The following is a 17,239-nucleotide window of genomic DNA, read 5'->3' on the forward strand; positions in this document are numbered from 1 at the left end:
TATTGAGTAACTTTTTTTTTTATTATGCAAATAATATGTCAAATAATTTGGATGCCCCCAATATGTGAAATGAATGAAATGGACAGTAAATAGAATAAATTATTGTTATAAAACATTGTCCACTAATCTAGACTATTTTTTAATGTTGCTGTGGGACAATGTGAGAGACACCTATTAAAAATAAATAAATAAAAATAAAAATATACGTACACTCTTTGTAGAGTAAATTAAAATGATAAAACTGTCACACAACTTCACAACTGGTAGACATAATGTAGCCTACTTGAAGTATTTTCTTCCTCACAAAAGTAAACAGTTTAACAAGTGCTCTCAATATAATACTGAACACAATGTACCAAAAATAAATAATAATAAAATATAATATTTTAGGGTTTTATTTTTATAACCTTAAGAGAATGTCATCATCAGAGGTTATTTTAGCGAAATTCTAGGCGTGTTTGCCACACGTGTTTACAAGCTCGCACTGTCAAGCACGCTCATGGCGTTCGCTTCGCTTTTCTCCTGTACGGCGCCTCATAAACACACACACACACCAGGGAAAAAACTTTCAGGTCCTATGGAGGAGAGAGAGACTACTCGGATGAAAACCGCTTCAGTGAGCTCAATTATAGTAACGCCTCATTATATTGTCAGTAACGATAACGGCGTTGTAACAGGGGAAACAGTAATTCGTTTTATTACTCGTTCCTGATAAAAATAACGCCGTTAGAAACACTGTTTATTTATAACGTCGTTATTCTCGTCACTGGTCCTGACACAGGAGTTGTCTAACCCAATCCCAATGCATATTTTTTGTTATCTACATGCATGTTAAATTTACCAACAATTAGGACTTTATCTGCAGGCAGTACTAACTCTGATAAAAAAAATCACCAAATTATTTGATAAAGTATGTATGTTGCCCTGATGGCCTGTATACAGTAGCCAGCAAAAATGTCTAATGTGATTTATCATTTATACTAGATAGTGTTACATTAAGCACCAACACTTAAAGAGTTCTCAGTAATTCTAAAAATATTACTATAAATTACAGCAACACCTCCCCCTTTGCCTTTCAGATGAGGCTCATGTTTATAACAATAATCTTTGGGGGTGGACTCATTTAAAGTAATGTAATCCTCTGGTTTTAGCCATGTTTCTGTCAAACACAGCACATCTAGGTTATAGTCTCTAATCATATCATTAACAGTAAGTGTTTTTGAAGTAAAGGATCTAATATTCAGCATACCCAGCTTTATCATTTGTTCACCTTTATTATATCTGTTTTTTATTTGTTGAACATCAATGAAATTTTTACCCTTAAATGGGTTTAGGAGTTTTTTGTACTTCCTAATTCAGGAACAGACACAGTCTCTATATGATGATATCTAGGTGAAAGAGTCTCTATGTGATAGGATTTATCTGACCTCAGTGACATGAGACAGCTAGCAGATGGTCGGTTTATCCAGTCTGTCTGCTTCCTGACCTGAGCCCCAATTTGTCATGTTTGAGCTCTAAGATGTAGCTCTTAGTGTCAGATGATCCTTCAGAAATTACTCTAATTTACTGATTTTTTACTCAAGAAACATTTCGGATTATTATTATATGTTGAAAACAGTTGTGCTGCTTAATATTTTTGTGGAAACATGATACGTTTTTTCAGGATTCCTTGATGAATAGAAAGTTCAAAAGAACAGCATTTATTTTAAATAAAAATCAATTGTAAAGATTTTTACTGTCACTTTTGATCAATTTAATGTGTCCTTGCTGAATAAAAGTATGAATCTCTTTATACAGTAATCTCTTTAAACAACAAACAGTAGTGTAATCCCTTGATAATATATTAGATATTATATTATGCAATAGAGAATATATATTGAGTCTTGTATTTGTTTCAAACCCATACAGACATCAATGTGAAAGGTGATAAAACGATGATGCATACAGTGTTCTGACTTCCAGTGCAATGACCACACAGTCTAACAATCTAATAATCCATTGAATACAAAACAAGGCAATCTGATTATCTTTCATGCTGTCTCTCTCGCAGAGCAACGCCCCTGATGTACGGATGTACTCTCACAAGTGTGTGAGGATTTTAGCAGTGGTTAAACATTTAACTGGTCACCAATATGTACAGATGCAGTGTTAGTGACCGCACATGTGTATGTGTGTGTCCCCTGATGCTAGTGTGGAAAGAACAGACCCTCTGTCTGCTCTGGCGCGGGAGTATGGTGGATCTAAGAGGAACGCTCTACTGAAGTGGTGCCAGAAGAAAACAGAGGGCTATCCGGTAAGGAGCACAGGCCGTGACCCCCTCTCTCACCCTGTCCCTCTCTCTCTCGTCTTTCAGTGAAGTTTTATTGGCATGACTGTTTAAATACAACATTGCCGGAGGAATGTAGAGTGAAAAGGAATTTACGCGTTTAAAAGAGAACCATTTCTGCACCACAAGTTTCACCAAACAGTGCTGCACAAATAACTAGAAAAGGATGTGACATTTGTTAGTTATTTACTCCTTACATAATTTGAATATTTCACTTGAGTTGTGGTGGAGTATCAGAAGAATTGTCATAGGAATAAGGTAAGTGGCAGTATACTGTTGGCCATCTTAACATGCTGCTCCCGTAGACCATTACATAAGTCAGAAACATATAGTGCTTCACCCCAGCTGTGCTGTGGCCCTTGTAATATTAGTAAACAGAACAGATTTCTTACAAAAATATGAAAAGTAGTGTACTTTAACATAACATCCTAAAAAAAATCTAGACTAAAAATATTATAAAAAGAAGTTATAAAGTTATAAAGCTTTTATAAAGTTACAGAACAAAGAATATTTATCAAATAACAATTTTTTTTTAAAAAGGGTAAAAAATCCCCAGAAATACCTACTGCTTGCAACCAATAAGTCTGCATTGCTAAGAACATTTACAAAAAACATTGTGAAAACACTAAATTGGAAAATGTTGGTTCACAAATGGGAAAGTTATTATATAAATTGGCTATCAATAGAGGGCATCTTGTGGTGTCAGTATTTTCATAAGGATCATTTTAAGCCTTCGTATTTTTGTTCAAATACCCTTCTAAAAAAAAATTCCTGATCAAATCCATCATGCAAAACATACCTTATGCTGGTGACCATGATATAAATATTGCAACACCAAATAAATAAGATTTAAGTCATATAATTTCTAATCAGTAGCACATTACATTTCAGATGTTATCTAGCACTGAATGATCAAATTGGCATTGTGCCACTTGGACTGTATCAGTCAGTGTTTGTGTTCCCAGTAGCAAATATTGTGTTATTGGCCACGTGCAATTGTGTGTGAGCAGATAATATTTGTACTGTTCACTGCTCTAATAGCCTGTTTGAGGCCTAAACCCTTAGAGGGACAAGACCCAGGCCTCCACCATTGTCATGTATGAGAGGAAGATTAGCACTAACACGTTTATCCTCCATATTAGCCTCAGCTGGTAAATAAATTGATGAAAGCGGTGCACATGCTTTCTTTCCTCCTCCCCCTTTCAGCATATTTTGCTTTATACTCGAAAATATGATATTTTAAGCACCAGATACTGACCGACTGCTCTCAGGTGACCTGCACTGGCTATTAAAAAGTTAAGCAAAGAAAACATAGTATGTGCAGAAGATAAGCATAGATTTTGTCAAATAAATTACTATAATTTAAAACGATACTCGGTTACTAACGTAACCTCGGTTCTCTCTAGAGAGGGAACGAGTATTGCGTAAGTTTAGCTTACGCTACGGGAAAGATTCATCTTCTCGAGATACTGAAGCCAAAAAATTATCCTTAATTTTGTATTCCTTGTCAACGCAGTGCAGCAGCTAGCAGACCTAGAGCAGGCCATCTCGCGTGCTCAATGGCTGCCCTGCGGGCAACTGCTGCAGCCTACCAGTGAGCCCGGCGTGACGTCACGCCCAATGAAGGGCGCCCGCGCCTTCATAGCGTCACAGCCCGCCAGAATGGGCGTGGCTTAGCGTATAACACTAGGGGCTGTAGGCTGACTTCCCTGGTTTTCGTCGACTGAAGCGAAGTCGCTCGTGGTGCGAGCTCGGCCGGTTACGCAATACTCGTTCCCTCTCTAGAGAGAACCGAGGTTACGTTAGTAACCGAGTATCGTTCTCTTACGAGAGGTTCTCTCGTATTGCGTAAGTTTAGCTTAGCATCCACATGAGCATCCACATGAACGCCAAGCATCCACATGAGACCCCGAGCTTTCAGGGGAACCCCATAAGTGGAAAAAATAAGGTGGCCAGCCACGCGGGCGATCACTTGTACATAAGCACACATAGGGAATACAGAGCAGCGCGCCGGTCTGTATAGGCACATGGCACATACCCTACTTAGTGCAGCTCAACCAAGAGAGCTGAGTCATGTGAGAGTGATCTGAGCAGGAGATCTGGGCAGAATACACCTCTCCTTCAGACTGACAACAGTTTAGCCTGCAAGGCAGGAACTTCTAGGTTATAAAACCTGACAAAGGTAGACGGGGAGCTCCAGCCCGCCGCTACACAAATGTCATGGATAGAAATTCCACAGGACCATGCCCACGAAGAGGCCACGCCTCTCGTGGAATGAGCCCTGATGCCCAGAGGGCATTGCAGACCTTTTGACGCGTAAGCGGCCGCTATAGCGTCTACTATCCATCTGGACAGGCTCTGTTTCGAGGAGGCGAGACCCTTGGTGCGCCCACCAAACGAAACAAAAAGCTGTTCCGAAAGCCTGAAGGAGGCGGAGCGCGTAATGTAAAACCTCAGCGCTCTGACAGGGCAGAGGAGATTCACATCACCTTCGCTGTTAGATGCTGGGAGAGCTGTAAACGAAATAACTTGCGCTCTGAATGGAGTGCCCATCACTTTAGGGACATAGCCATGTCTAGGTCTGAGGATGACTTTAGAGTCATTCGGTCCGAACTCAAGACACGACGCGCTAACAGACAGCACATGCAGGTCCCCTACACGTTTTACTGACGACAGTGCAGTCAGAAAGACGGTTTTCAGTGATAGATATTTCAACCCCACGGTGTCTAGTGGTTCAAATGGAAAAGCTTTCAGGGCCTCGAGGACCAATGAAAGATCCCACATGGGAACCGACAGGGGGCACGGCGGATTCATCCTTCTAGCTCCTCTAAGGAAGCGGATGGCCAACTCGTGTCTTCCCAATGACTGGCCGTGCGTCGATTCTGCGAACGCTGCCACGGCCGCCACGTATACATTGAGCGTGGATGGGGACCTTCCCTTATCCAACAGCTCTTGTAGGAAGGTGAGCAGATGCGCCACCCCTGTCTGTCTGCCCAACCATGTCTGCGGGTCCAGACCTCTGTCGGTGCACCATTCAGAGAAAACCGACCATTTAGACGCGTAGAGCCTTCTCGTGGAAGGGGCTCTAGACTGCGTGATCGTGTTCATCACTCCTTCTGGCAGGGCAACGAGTACCCGTTGATCAACCATGCATGCAGGAACCAGCTCTCTGGATTGGGATGCCAGATCGTGCCGCGAGCCTGAGAGAGGAGATCTGCCCTCACCGGATTCGGCCACGGAGCTGTATGTGACAGCCCTGCTAGTTCCGGGAACCAAATCTGATTCTCACAACGCGGGGCTATGAGGAGCACCGAGTGGCGCGTTTCCCTGATTCTCTTGATCACCTGTGGCAACAGAGAGACCAGAGGGAAAGCATATAGCGGGAGGCTGGGCCAAACCTGGGCCAGCGCGTCCTCGTCCTTCGAACAGACCGTCGGGCATTGAGCGTTGTCTTTTGACGCAAATAGGTCGACTTCCGCTCTGCCGAATAGGCGCCACAGGTTCTGTCCCGTTTGGGGTGCAGGGACCATTCCCCTGGGGGAACATGGTCCCTGGACAGTTTGTCTGGGCCGTCGTTCAAATGGCCAGGCACATGCGCCGCCCTCAGCGAGTGCAGGTGCATCTGAGACCAAATAAGGAGGCGTTCCGTCAGATTGCAGAGATTTCTGGATCTGACACCGCCCTGACGGTTTACATAGGATACCACAGACATGTTGTCCGAGCGGACAAGAACATGCTGGTCCTGTATGAACGGGAGGAAGCACTTCAGCGCGTTCTCGACCGCTATCATTTCCAGACAGTTTATGTGAAAACCCTTCTCCTGGTCTGACCACTGGCCAAAGGCCGGTCTGCCCTCGAACAGTGCGCCCCAACCCGAGTTGGACGCGTCTGTCGAGATGACTTTACGATAAGAGATGGTTCCCATCATTACTCCCTGCTGGTACCAGTCGGCCACTAACCAGGGCTGCAGAGCTGCTATGCAGGCCTGAGTCACTCTGATTTTCTGGCCGCCAGACACCCGGCGGGACACGCGAGCATTCAACCAGCGTTGGAGCGGGCGCATGCGCAGTAGGCCCAGCTGGAGCACCGCTGCAGCTGATGCCATACAGCCCAACATCCTTTGACTTGTTTTCAAAGGGAGAAAGCTGCCCTTCTGGAAAGATGCGGCTAGGTGGCGAACACGGCGCGCGCGCTGTGTCGATAAACGAGCCGTCATGGTCACCGAGTCCAGTGCTATTCCTAAAAAGGAAATTGACTGGCTGGGCAGTAATGAGCTCTTGGTCCAGTTGACCGTGAGACTCAAGCTTTCCAGATGACTGAGAAGCACTGTTCTGTGAGATAGCAGTTCTGTCTCTGACTGTGCCAATATCAGCCAATCGTCCAGATAGTTCATTATTCGCAGCCCCTGACTTCTCAGGGGGGCGAGTGCTGCGTCCATGCACTTTGTAAATGTACAGGTTGCCAGGGACAGGCCGAACGGCAGGACGGTGTAATGATATACCTGACCGTCGAAGGCGAATCTCAAAAATTGCCTGTGACGGGCTACTATCTGAATCTGAAAATAGGCATCCTTCAGATCTAGAGAAATAAACCAGTCCCTCGGGCGAACGTGCGCGAGGATTTTCCTGGTCGTAAGCATTTTGAACGGTCTTTTCGCAAGCCCTTAGTTCAAATGTCTCAGATCTAGGATAGGTCTGAAGGCTCCGACCTTCTTGGGTACGAGAAAATATCGGCTGTAAAAGCCTGACTCGCTCAGAGAAGGCTGTACCTTTTCTATAGCCCCTTTGCACAGCAGCTTTGCTATTTCTGCGTGAAGTAGGTGTGCTACTTCCGCATTCACTATCGCCGCGGTCCGGGCTTGAAAGCGCGGGGGACGGCGAATGAATTGAAGTGTATAGCCCTGCTTTATTGTGCTCAACACCCATTCTGAAATCCCTGGGATAGTTTCCCACGCAGCTATGTGAGCCGCTAGGGGGCGAATGGCCTCCGGGTTCAGACCGCCGCCATTTGCGGGCTTGTGAAACTGAACCGGAGCCGAAAGCGCGGTGCGCGCGCTCTCGGTTCTGGGCAATGGCTGCTCGCTGAAAAGCCGAAACCGGCTGATTTATGTGAGATGTCCCAATCATAAGGGATGGGGAACAGTCTTTTGTCATTTTTTGACGCGCGAGCAGCGCTCCGGGCGGGAAAGCTTCCTGTAAGCGTGAGCGCGTGTGCACGGGCACGAGACTTACAAGTGTATTTGATGCCCCGATCATAATGGATGGGGAGCGTTTTATTAATGCCCTGCGTTTTGTGATAACACTTAAACGCACGGGCGGAGCCCGGGGGGAGGTTAGTGTTAGCAAGCGTGAACGCACTCAGGCGGGCACGAGACTTACATTCATAACCTGCTTTCTTTTGTGAAACTGACCCGGAGCCGAAAGCGCGGCGCGCGCGCTCTCGGTTCTGGGCAATGGCTGCTCGCTGAAAGCCGAGACCGGCTGATTTATATGAGATGTCCCAAACATAAGGGATGGGGAACATTCTTTTTTTTTTTTTTTTTTTTTTTTACTTTTTGACGCGCGAGCAGCGCTCCGGGCTGAAAAGCTTCCTGTAAGCGCGTGTGCGCGGGCACGAGACTTACAAGTGTATTTGACGCCCCGATCATAATGGATGGGGAGCGTTTTATTAATGCCCTGCGTTTTGTGATAACACTTAAAACGCGCGGGCGGAGCCCGGGGGGAGGTTTGTGTTAACAAGCGTGAACACACTCTGGCGGGCACGAGACTTACATCCATAACCTGCTTTCTTTTGTGAAACTGACCCGGAGCCGAAAGCGCGGCGCGCGCGCTCTCAGTTCTGGGCAACGGCTGCTCACTGAAAGCCGAGAACGGCTGATTTATGTGAGATGTCCCAATCATAAGGGATGGGGAACATTCTTTTTTCACTCTTTGACGCGCGAGCAGCGCTCCGGGCGGAAAAGCTTCCTGTAAGCGTGAGCGCGGGCACTAGATTCACAAGTGTTTTTGACGCCCCGATCATAATGGATGGGGAGCGTTTTATTAATGCCTTGCGTTTTGTGATAACACTTAAATGCGCGGGCGGAGCCCGGGGGGAGGTTTGTGTTAGCAAGCGTGAACGCACTCTGGCGGGCACGAGACTTACATTCATAACCTGCTTTCTTGATCGTGTAACAGAGCGGGCAGATAGTGGGCACAGACTTGTGGACACATTTCTTACATTCAACACTCGAGCGGCTTTTCTGCGCTTCATGAGAGTGTGCTCTGCGAGGTTCGGAGTGCTTATGTGTAGTGGTGAACACTGGGGCGTGGGCACTTTCACTTTCAACACCGACGGCATGAGCCGGACCAGACATTAAATACTCTTTTTGAGATTTTTCTGGGTCGCCGTGAAAACGGCGTTTGTGTGCAGGCGAGCAGGTTGCATTACCGGCTCGTTGGCTGCCAAATACACCGCTGCAGTAGCCTTATCTAAGGGGACTGACATGACGAGACATTTCGACGGCGGCGCGCAAGCCCGTCCGGGTCATGCAGAGAGCTCGAGAGGGCTCTGCATGACGCGCGAACGGGGACGCGAGGGCGGGGTAGCTCTCTTGTAACGTAAAGAGAGCTAGCCGCGTGCTCGGTGGTCGAGCAGAACTGGAACAGCGTTTGTACGAGGGCGCGCGCACGAGTAGTGGGCACGGGACCTACATGTAACACAGATGATGCCCGTCCGGGTCAAGCAGAGAGCTCGAGAGGGCTCTGCATGACGCGCGAACGGGGACACGAGGGCGGGGTAGCTCTCTTGTAATGTAAAGAGAGCTAGCCGCGTGCTCGTACGTGTCCCTCGGCCTCATTCTCAGATGCGACGGCAGTGAGGCTCGTGAGCGGCAGCTGCGCGTCGGTGAGGAGAGGCGGGGGTGTTGAAGGCTTCGAGTCGAGCCCGCAGGGTCGACAGCGGAAACGCTTCACAGCCGGAAGTGCGAGGCGTCTTAAAAAAGACACTCGCTGCTCTTTTAGAATAGGTTTTAGCAAGGTAAAGGATACGTCGCCGGATAGCGTAGCTCGCACGGATGGCTGAAGGTGGCGAAGACGGCCGGCTTCCTCAGCGCTCTCCTAAGCTGGCTGTCCGCTGTTCGACGGCGGCGGTGGCTTCTCTCAGATCCAGCGATGCGAAGAGCTCGCTGAAGAGACGAAAATCAGGTAAGTCAGCCTACAGCCCCTAGTGTTATACGCTAAGCCACGCCCATTCTGGCGGGCTGTGACGCTATGAAGGCGCGGGCGCCCTTCATTGGGCGTGACGTCACGCCGGGCTCACTGGTAGGCTGCAGCAGTTGCCCGCAGGGCAGCCAATGAGCACGCGAGATGGCCTGCTCTAGGTCTGCTAGCTGCTGCACTGCGTTGACAAGGAATACAAAATTAAGGATAATTTTTTGGCTTCAGTATCTCGAGAAGATGAATCTTTCCCGTAGCGTAAGCTAAACTTACGCAATACGAGAGAACCTCTCGTAAGAGAACTATAAATTACATTTCGGAATAGAATCTCTGCAAGCCCTCTGGCCTTAAGCACTGGCTAAAAATAATCAAGAATAATTCCAGAATGCAATAAGAGGCATAAACTAATAGTTGTGGATTTCAGCATTGAAAATAGGCAGTTGGATGTTATAAGATGTATTTTTTTCTGTGTGGTTAATGGGGATGCTTAAATGTTGACATGGAGTCAGATTATCCGTTTGTGCCAGGCTTAGACATTGTGTGTGCTAGCAGATGAATTAACATGACTGTAAAATTTTGTGTGGTTTTGTCACTGGTATATTATAAGTGACAATGGATTGACGTGAAACTAACTTTCTTTAATGTCTACACTTTGTTGAATTTCATAAAACCTGGGCCAAATTTACCCACAAAATCAAAATAGAAGTAAAAAAAAAAAGACACTATTGTTTAAGGTTTAAGGTCGCCAGATTTACTAACAGCTTGCATCAGCGCAAACCCTCCTCTGGGGTTAAAAAACTACTGTCAGGACTTAATAAGGACTTAAAAAAAATTGTGCTGAAAAGGCGTGGACACAATTTTTGCAGCTGACCTTGCATATGCATATGCATTTATAGGAGTTTCCCTTTCAGACGCAAAATTTATGGAAGGAGTAGTGATGCACGATATATCGGCCGTCGATATAATATCGGCCGATATGGTCAATTTTTTACACATCGGTATCGATCCGATGTCAAAATAGGGCCGATGTGAACAGGCCGATACTCATTCCTGTGTATTTGACGTGTGTGTAGGCTTATCTGGGGGCGGGGATGTTTGTTTATGCAGGAGCGCATACATTACACACATAATGTGCTGAAGCAGGTGCTGGAGACGCAAGTTACAGCACTCTGCCTTGTTCTGACCGACCATCAAAGTATTGTCGCGCTGGAGTTACGGGGTTATGATGTAGCAATTAAATCACCTCAGACACACATGTAAGTTACATGTTTCACAGTGATAGCTTTTGTTATTACGGAATAATGGCATACTCCCGGGGGAAAATGATGATGAAAATGATCAAGGTAAGAATGAAACACGATGGTGCATAAAAAAGGTAATCTTGAAAGTCCAGTAATAGCTAGCGGTAGCCTTTAGCTTGCGATGCTACTTCACAAACTAGACACAAACACGTTTCGAGACATAATCATTAGTAACAAGCGCTGCATTAGAGCAGGCTTGTAGGATATCTTAATTCACAGCCCGTAATACAAGGCTACATGTAGGCTACAACTGAAATAAAATGCTAGCTCTCGCCTGTCAATGACAGTCCACTAACTGAAAACTACGCGAATTTGTTGGTTGGAGCCGCAACGACACACCCATTATACACCAGCAGCAGGAATGTAGTAAGTTAGAGCATACCTTTTGTTGAACCCTGGTTAAAATCCATGTCAAACAACCGACGAAAAGGCAAATCCATTACAATGCGGAACTACTAACTTAGATACAGTTCTTTAGGGACACCTAATCTGTAGCCCTGCCTTAGCTCTGAAGCTCTGTGACTCTTATGAACAGCTAGGCTGCGACGTCAAGATTGCAATGCTGGAATATGTTTTATATGAATATATGAATATGCACGCGCGAGAGAGAGAGAGATAGGCGCTGGCGCGATCGAACAGTGGAAACAAAAACATACTCCATAATTTTGTTCATACAGGACATTCCAACTATTCTCACTACTTCAACTTCTTGTTTATACATGTGAAGCCATTTTTATCATAGTGAGTCTAATAGGGTTAATATTGCTTACATTTTAAGTGTTATCATAACATTGTGCTATAAAATATAAGTTAAGGTCTTTTGCCTTAGTAGGACAGTACTGTACTTTAAAGTTTTGAACTGTTACTGTTCACAGAATACAGTGACTTGGTCTCAAGTGAGTTAGATGTTTATTGAGAATACTCAGGGTTGGCTTATTCATAGTGTGAATTCAGGACACACTTGTATTCTTTATAAAAAAATATTTTTATATAAATATTTATTTTTTCTTCTGAAAATCTGATGACATATTTTGCACACAGTTAAAGGTGCCCAATATCAGTCATTTCTGAAAATAAATTACAAAAGTAAAAAAAAAAATAGCTCTTAATTTGATTATCAAAAAAATGTGTTTTCTATACAGAGATATCGACATCGGTAAATATTGGTATCGGCCATAACAGCAATATTAATATCGGTTATCGGTATCGGCCACAATTTTCACATCGGTGCATCATTAAAGGAGAGTATTTAAATTAATCATGCAAGGTGGTTTGCACTAATCAATTTACTGGTATTTGCGCCATTATTTACAGACCCAAAAAAGAATGTCTTAAACAAGATGCTAATTTGCACTGCTCCTGGTTGATTGTGTTGGTCATTATGGAAATGATCTGGCTGCATCTGTGTTCTTTAATTTGCAGAACTTTCCACTCCCACCTGCGCTTTTTTGTAATTCCACTTTCACGATAATTTACCCTGTTTAGTATATCTGGTCCCTAATGTTTTTGAAAGAAGGCTCCTATACTCACCGAGGCTGCATTTATTTGCTCAAAAATACAGTAAAATATTTGAAGATATTATTACATTACATTTTAAAATAATTGCTTTGTATTTTAATATATTTGAAAATGTATTTTATTCCTATAATGGCAAAGCTGGATTTTCAGCAGCCATTACTCCAGTCTTTAGTGTCACGTGATGCTTCATAAGTCATTTTAATATGCTGATTTGAAGGATAGAAAGTTCAAAAGAATGCCTTTGTAACCTGTCACGGTTACAGAGAGAAGCAGACAGGTGAGTAGTAATGTAAACAGTGTTTATTGAACAGAGGCACGAATGTAAACTGCAGTAAACTTCTGGGGGAGTCCAGAAGGGTAGGGCGAAAGGTGGGAGGAACATAGAGGCACCCTTCTGGACATCCCGGCGGAGCAGGGTTGGAGCGGTTGGTTTGGATGATCTATGTATCAATGGCCCACTTAACCCTTTAAGACCTAAGGGCATTTTTACAATTCATTTTCCTTCTGGTTTTATTTACTAAAAAAGCTTGTAAAACATCAACCCTGTTGTGCACAGGCAATTGACACACCTCTTTTTTTTCAAGACAAATTGGACTTTCAGCATATTTGTGTTGCATTGATGTCACCTGGATGTAAAATAAGTTATGGGACCATAAAGACAAATGAAAAAATAAAACAGAAATTGAATCACTCAAATATTTATTGAAATCACACACAAATAAATAAAAGCTAAGCAAATTTCCTCTGGAAAAAAGTTTGTTCATGTCTTTGGAGTCCTGGAGCACAAGAATAAACATTGTAACTTCTACAGAACCAAAACTATTTACATTTTTCCAAAAAAAGTCGAGGCGTTTTTTGCCTCATTCACTGGTGCCATGCCTCAAAACAGTTCCTATCAGCAATCACACAGAGGGCCACATCACAGGCTTTGCATTTCCAGGGGGTGGCCTGTTTGACCTGCCTTGTCTGCTTGCAGTTCACACATTGCCTTCTACCATAGGAGGCCTTCTTGCTGGTTTCAGTTTGGTCTGATGTTGGCACAGGTACATGGTCACTTTGTTGCTGGGTGGGGGGAACAGCAACTGTAACCACCACAGAGTTGGGCTGTCAGCTCCTCCAGAAAAGCCTTGTGGGTCATGGGCTGTTGCTGCTTCTCTGCACAAACTTCCTTGTGAAGTTAGTAACTGTTGGTCGCAGCAATGTCCAAAAAATGGAAAAACAATGTCCTGTACCATCTCATAGTTTTATGGTGAACTGAGTAGTATTGGATGAGTTGATCAGAAAGATCAACACCTCCCATATTCTTGTTGTATTCAGTGACAGGGGTTGGGCATGGAATGGATTTGGTGTTCCAGCCTCCATCCTGAGTTCTTACCCTTCTCTGAACTGTGTTGCCAGAGAAGGCCGGGTGAATTGTGGAGCAGACAGAGACTTCCCGAGTGTCCATCCACTTTACAAAAACCAGAGGGCCGTCACGGATCCACCTGATGGTGCCCCTAGGATCCTTTTTGGTCATGGCATTTGTGGTTGTGCGTGGGCATCCTCGTCTGTTGTCCCTGTAGGTGCCACATGCTCCAAAGTTCATGCTGTAGAGATCCATGAATAGCTTTGGACTTGTGTAGAAGTTGTCTACATACACATTGTAGCCACTCCCTAGGGATGATTTGTTCATGAGGGACAAAGAGATGAGAGAGAGAGAGGACCGCGCGTCTCTCTCTCTCTCTCTCTCTCTCTCTCTCTCTCTCTCCTCAAAACTACTTTGCCGTGCGTCTCTCTCTCTCCTCAAAACTACTTTGCCGCGAGTCTCTCTCTCTCTCCTCAAAACTACTTTGCCGTGCGTTTCTCTCTCCACAATATCAGAGCTTGGTTCATGCATAATGACGCACACCAACGTGGAAGACGGATCAGCCTGTCATTGGTCAACAACCTCACGCAAAGCATCATGTGATATCCAAAATGGCAGCTAGCATCGAGCTAGCGGCAAAAATGATGGAGAATTGATAAATTATGGACATCAAGTGGATAAATCTTGGATGTAAGTGTTTGGATTTATTGCTGAAAAACTCAGAAAAGAGGCACAAGTTCCGGGCTGGATAGAAAACCTTCTGTAAAGGCTACAAAGACACCAAGGACACCCCCGTGATGGATTCTGCTGGAAAAAAAACGGTAAGAAAATCGATAAAACTTTCATCAAATTATATAAATATTTATCGGAGGTGCCGTGTGACGTCGTGGACGATGACGTCGGGCTCTGAGGGTTAATGGAACTGACAAACATGGCTGGAGGGAGAATGGGTTCTGGAGTTGGGTCATCCAGGGTTGATTGATAAAGACAAGATAAGGTGTCGGCTCTACAGTTCTTGGTTCCTGGTCGGTATGAGATGGTAAAGTTGAATCTGGTGAAGAATAAAGCCCACCGGGCTTGACGTGGGTTAAATTTTTTGTCTTCTCGTAGGTATTTGAGATTGCGATGGTCGGTGATAACTTCAAACTTGTGATGTGCTCCCTCCAGCCAATGCCTCCACTCTTAAAGTGCTAGTTTGATGGCAAGCAACTCACAATTTCCTATATTGTAGTTCTGCTCCGCCGGGGAAAGCTTCTTAGAGTAGAAGGCGCAGGGATGGAGTCCAGGAGGATCCTCCTGCCGCTGTGAGAGAACCGCTCCACCCCCAGTGGATGAGGCGTCCACCTCGACAATGAATTGCAGATCAGTATTCAGGTGAACTAGGATTGGAGCGGTTTGAAAGGCTTGTTTGAGTTGAAGGAAGGCATCAGAAGCTGCTGGGGTCCAGGACAGAGACTTGGGCCGGCCTTTTGAGGGTTGGAGTTAGAGGAGTACTGAGAATACTGTAGTTATTAGTTATTAGGTAGAAATTAGCGAATCCGAGAAAGCGTTAAAGTTCCTTTATGGTTGAGGCCAGTTTTGGTTGGTATCCACGTTTTTCTGGTCCATCCGGATGTCTTCATGGTCGATGAAATATCCCACGAATTGGACGGAGGTGGTGTGGAACTCGGATTTCTCGAGTTTGAGGTAAAGTTGATGTTGACGGAGCTTTTCCAGGACCTGCGTAACGTGGTGGCGATGTTCGGCCAGGTTCCGGGAGTAAATCAAGATGTCGTCAATATAGACCACGACGAACCGATAAAGGAACTCCCGGAACACCTCATTCATATAGCCTTGGAATACTGCTGGAGAGTTGGACAGGCCATACTGCATGACCCGGTATTCATAGTGGCGATGAAGGTTGTCTTCCACTCGTCTCCTCGGCGTGTCCAAAAACTTCCTTAAAGTGACTGAAGAAGGCTGATAGTGAAGTGATTATGGCAGCGTTGGTCTGCCACAGTGACAGCCCACTGGAGGGCGCGTCCGGACAACAATGAGATGATAAATGCCACCATGGCACGACCGTTGTTGAACTGATGGGACTGCATCTCAAAATAGAGTGAGCATTGAAGTAAGAATCCGCTGCATTCCTCCGCCTCACTGGTGAAGTTTGCTGGTCGGGCCATGGGACTGGCAGAGGCAGCGGATGAAGAAGTGGGTGAAGGTTGGAGAAGCGATTGGTGTGCGGCATCGATGACTTCGACGGGAATGGTAGATGGATTAACCGGTGATGATGGTTGGAGAGATCGACTGACTGCATTCACCAGATCTGCGAACGGGTCGACAGGGCGATCCGCTGCAGTGTCCGTGGAGCTCTGCATAAGGTCTGGTCTTCTGTCATGGTTATGGAGAAGCAGACAGGTGAGTAGTAATGTAAACAGTGTTTATTGAACAGAGGCACGGACGTGAACTGCAGTGATGATCGGTGAGTAGATATGTGAAGAATCAGAACTGAAAGTGGAACTTAGCTCGATGGTTAACTTGATGTCTCTGTTACAAATGCGGGTTGGATACAGCATGCAGACGATGGATGGCAGATGAACAAGCAGCAGGAGATGATGGTCGGAGAAGAAGAACAGGAACGGGATCTTTGTAGTAAGTATTCAGGTAAGGATTGTTGAGAGTCTGTGTGGTAACGTAAGGAAGAGACCAGACGAGGAAGTGAAGGGGAAGTGTCTCTTTATAGTGAGGGTGATTGATGATGTGCTGGTGCGGTGAATCAGAATAGCAGGTGCGGTGAATCAGGAGTCCGGGGAGAGTGAACGAGAGGGCGGAGCGTGCTCATCTGGTTACATAACCGTTTTAAATTTATTTGACGGTAACTTTTGATCATTTGATGCATTTGATGCTGAATAAATGTATATATTTTTTGTATATAAAATGTAAAACCACTTAATCTTTCCAAAGGGTATTTAAATGTATCCTGTTTTTGGGACCATTAGGATGTTTTACATTGTGATGTTGTCGTCATGAAAATTAAGCAAATTTTATTCTATTGTATTTAAATTAATTATTAAACAGCCATGGCCAAAAGTATTGGCAGTGACATAAATCTACTGTTTTGCTAAATTTGTTGCTTAATTATTTGTAGATTATTTTTTCACATTTTTGTGGTATGCTGGAAAACAATGATAAGTATTTCAAGTTTTAAAGGCTTTTATTTGAAAAAACATTCAATAAATGCAAAGAGTCCATTTACAGTGAAAGAGTCCCTTCTTCTTCATAACCTCTGCAATTCACTCCGACCAAATCCTGACTGATGGCAAATCATTCTTGCAGTCTTATAGCTCAGAGTTGATTACAATTTGTGGGCTTTGGGGTTCTCTATGGGATTAAGATCTGTGGAGTTGCCTGGCCATGGATCCAAAATTTCCAAAATACTATTTGAATTTTACTACGTTGCTTTGCTGGCCATAAATGCATGAATCCATGAGAAATCCCAAGCACTAAAACTCACAGTTACTAACTAAATCCACTGAGTGGCTCTGTGGAGCGTGTTAACAAGGGCTGGGCC

General features: G+C 44.8%; 1 protein-coding gene across 6 annotated transcripts in view; it reads left to right on the forward strand.

Annotated features, from left to right (window-relative positions):
- The window catches only part of specc1 (sperm antigen with calponin homology and coiled-coil domains 1), a 369,724-nt gene that overhangs the window by 247,155 nt on the left and 105,330 nt on the right, over positions 1-17,239 (forward strand). For all 6 annotated transcript variants that reach the window (XM_077231910.1, XM_077231913.1, XM_077231912.1 and 3 more), the window contains one exon: positions 2,191-2,293. In XM_077231910.1, coding sequence (XP_077088025.1) covers positions 2,191-2,293 — 103 coding nt within the window. The remainder of the gene's footprint in view (positions 1-2,190; positions 2,294-17,239) is intronic.

The sequence above is a fragment of the Siphateles boraxobius genome, unplaced genomic scaffold (assembly GCF_051911475.1).
Source record: "Siphateles boraxobius isolate OS27281-9 unplaced genomic scaffold, OSU_SipBor_1 16, whole genome shotgun sequence".
In the NCBI taxonomy this organism is placed as follows: Eukaryota; Metazoa; Chordata; class Actinopteri; order Cypriniformes; family Leuciscidae; genus Siphateles; species Siphateles boraxobius.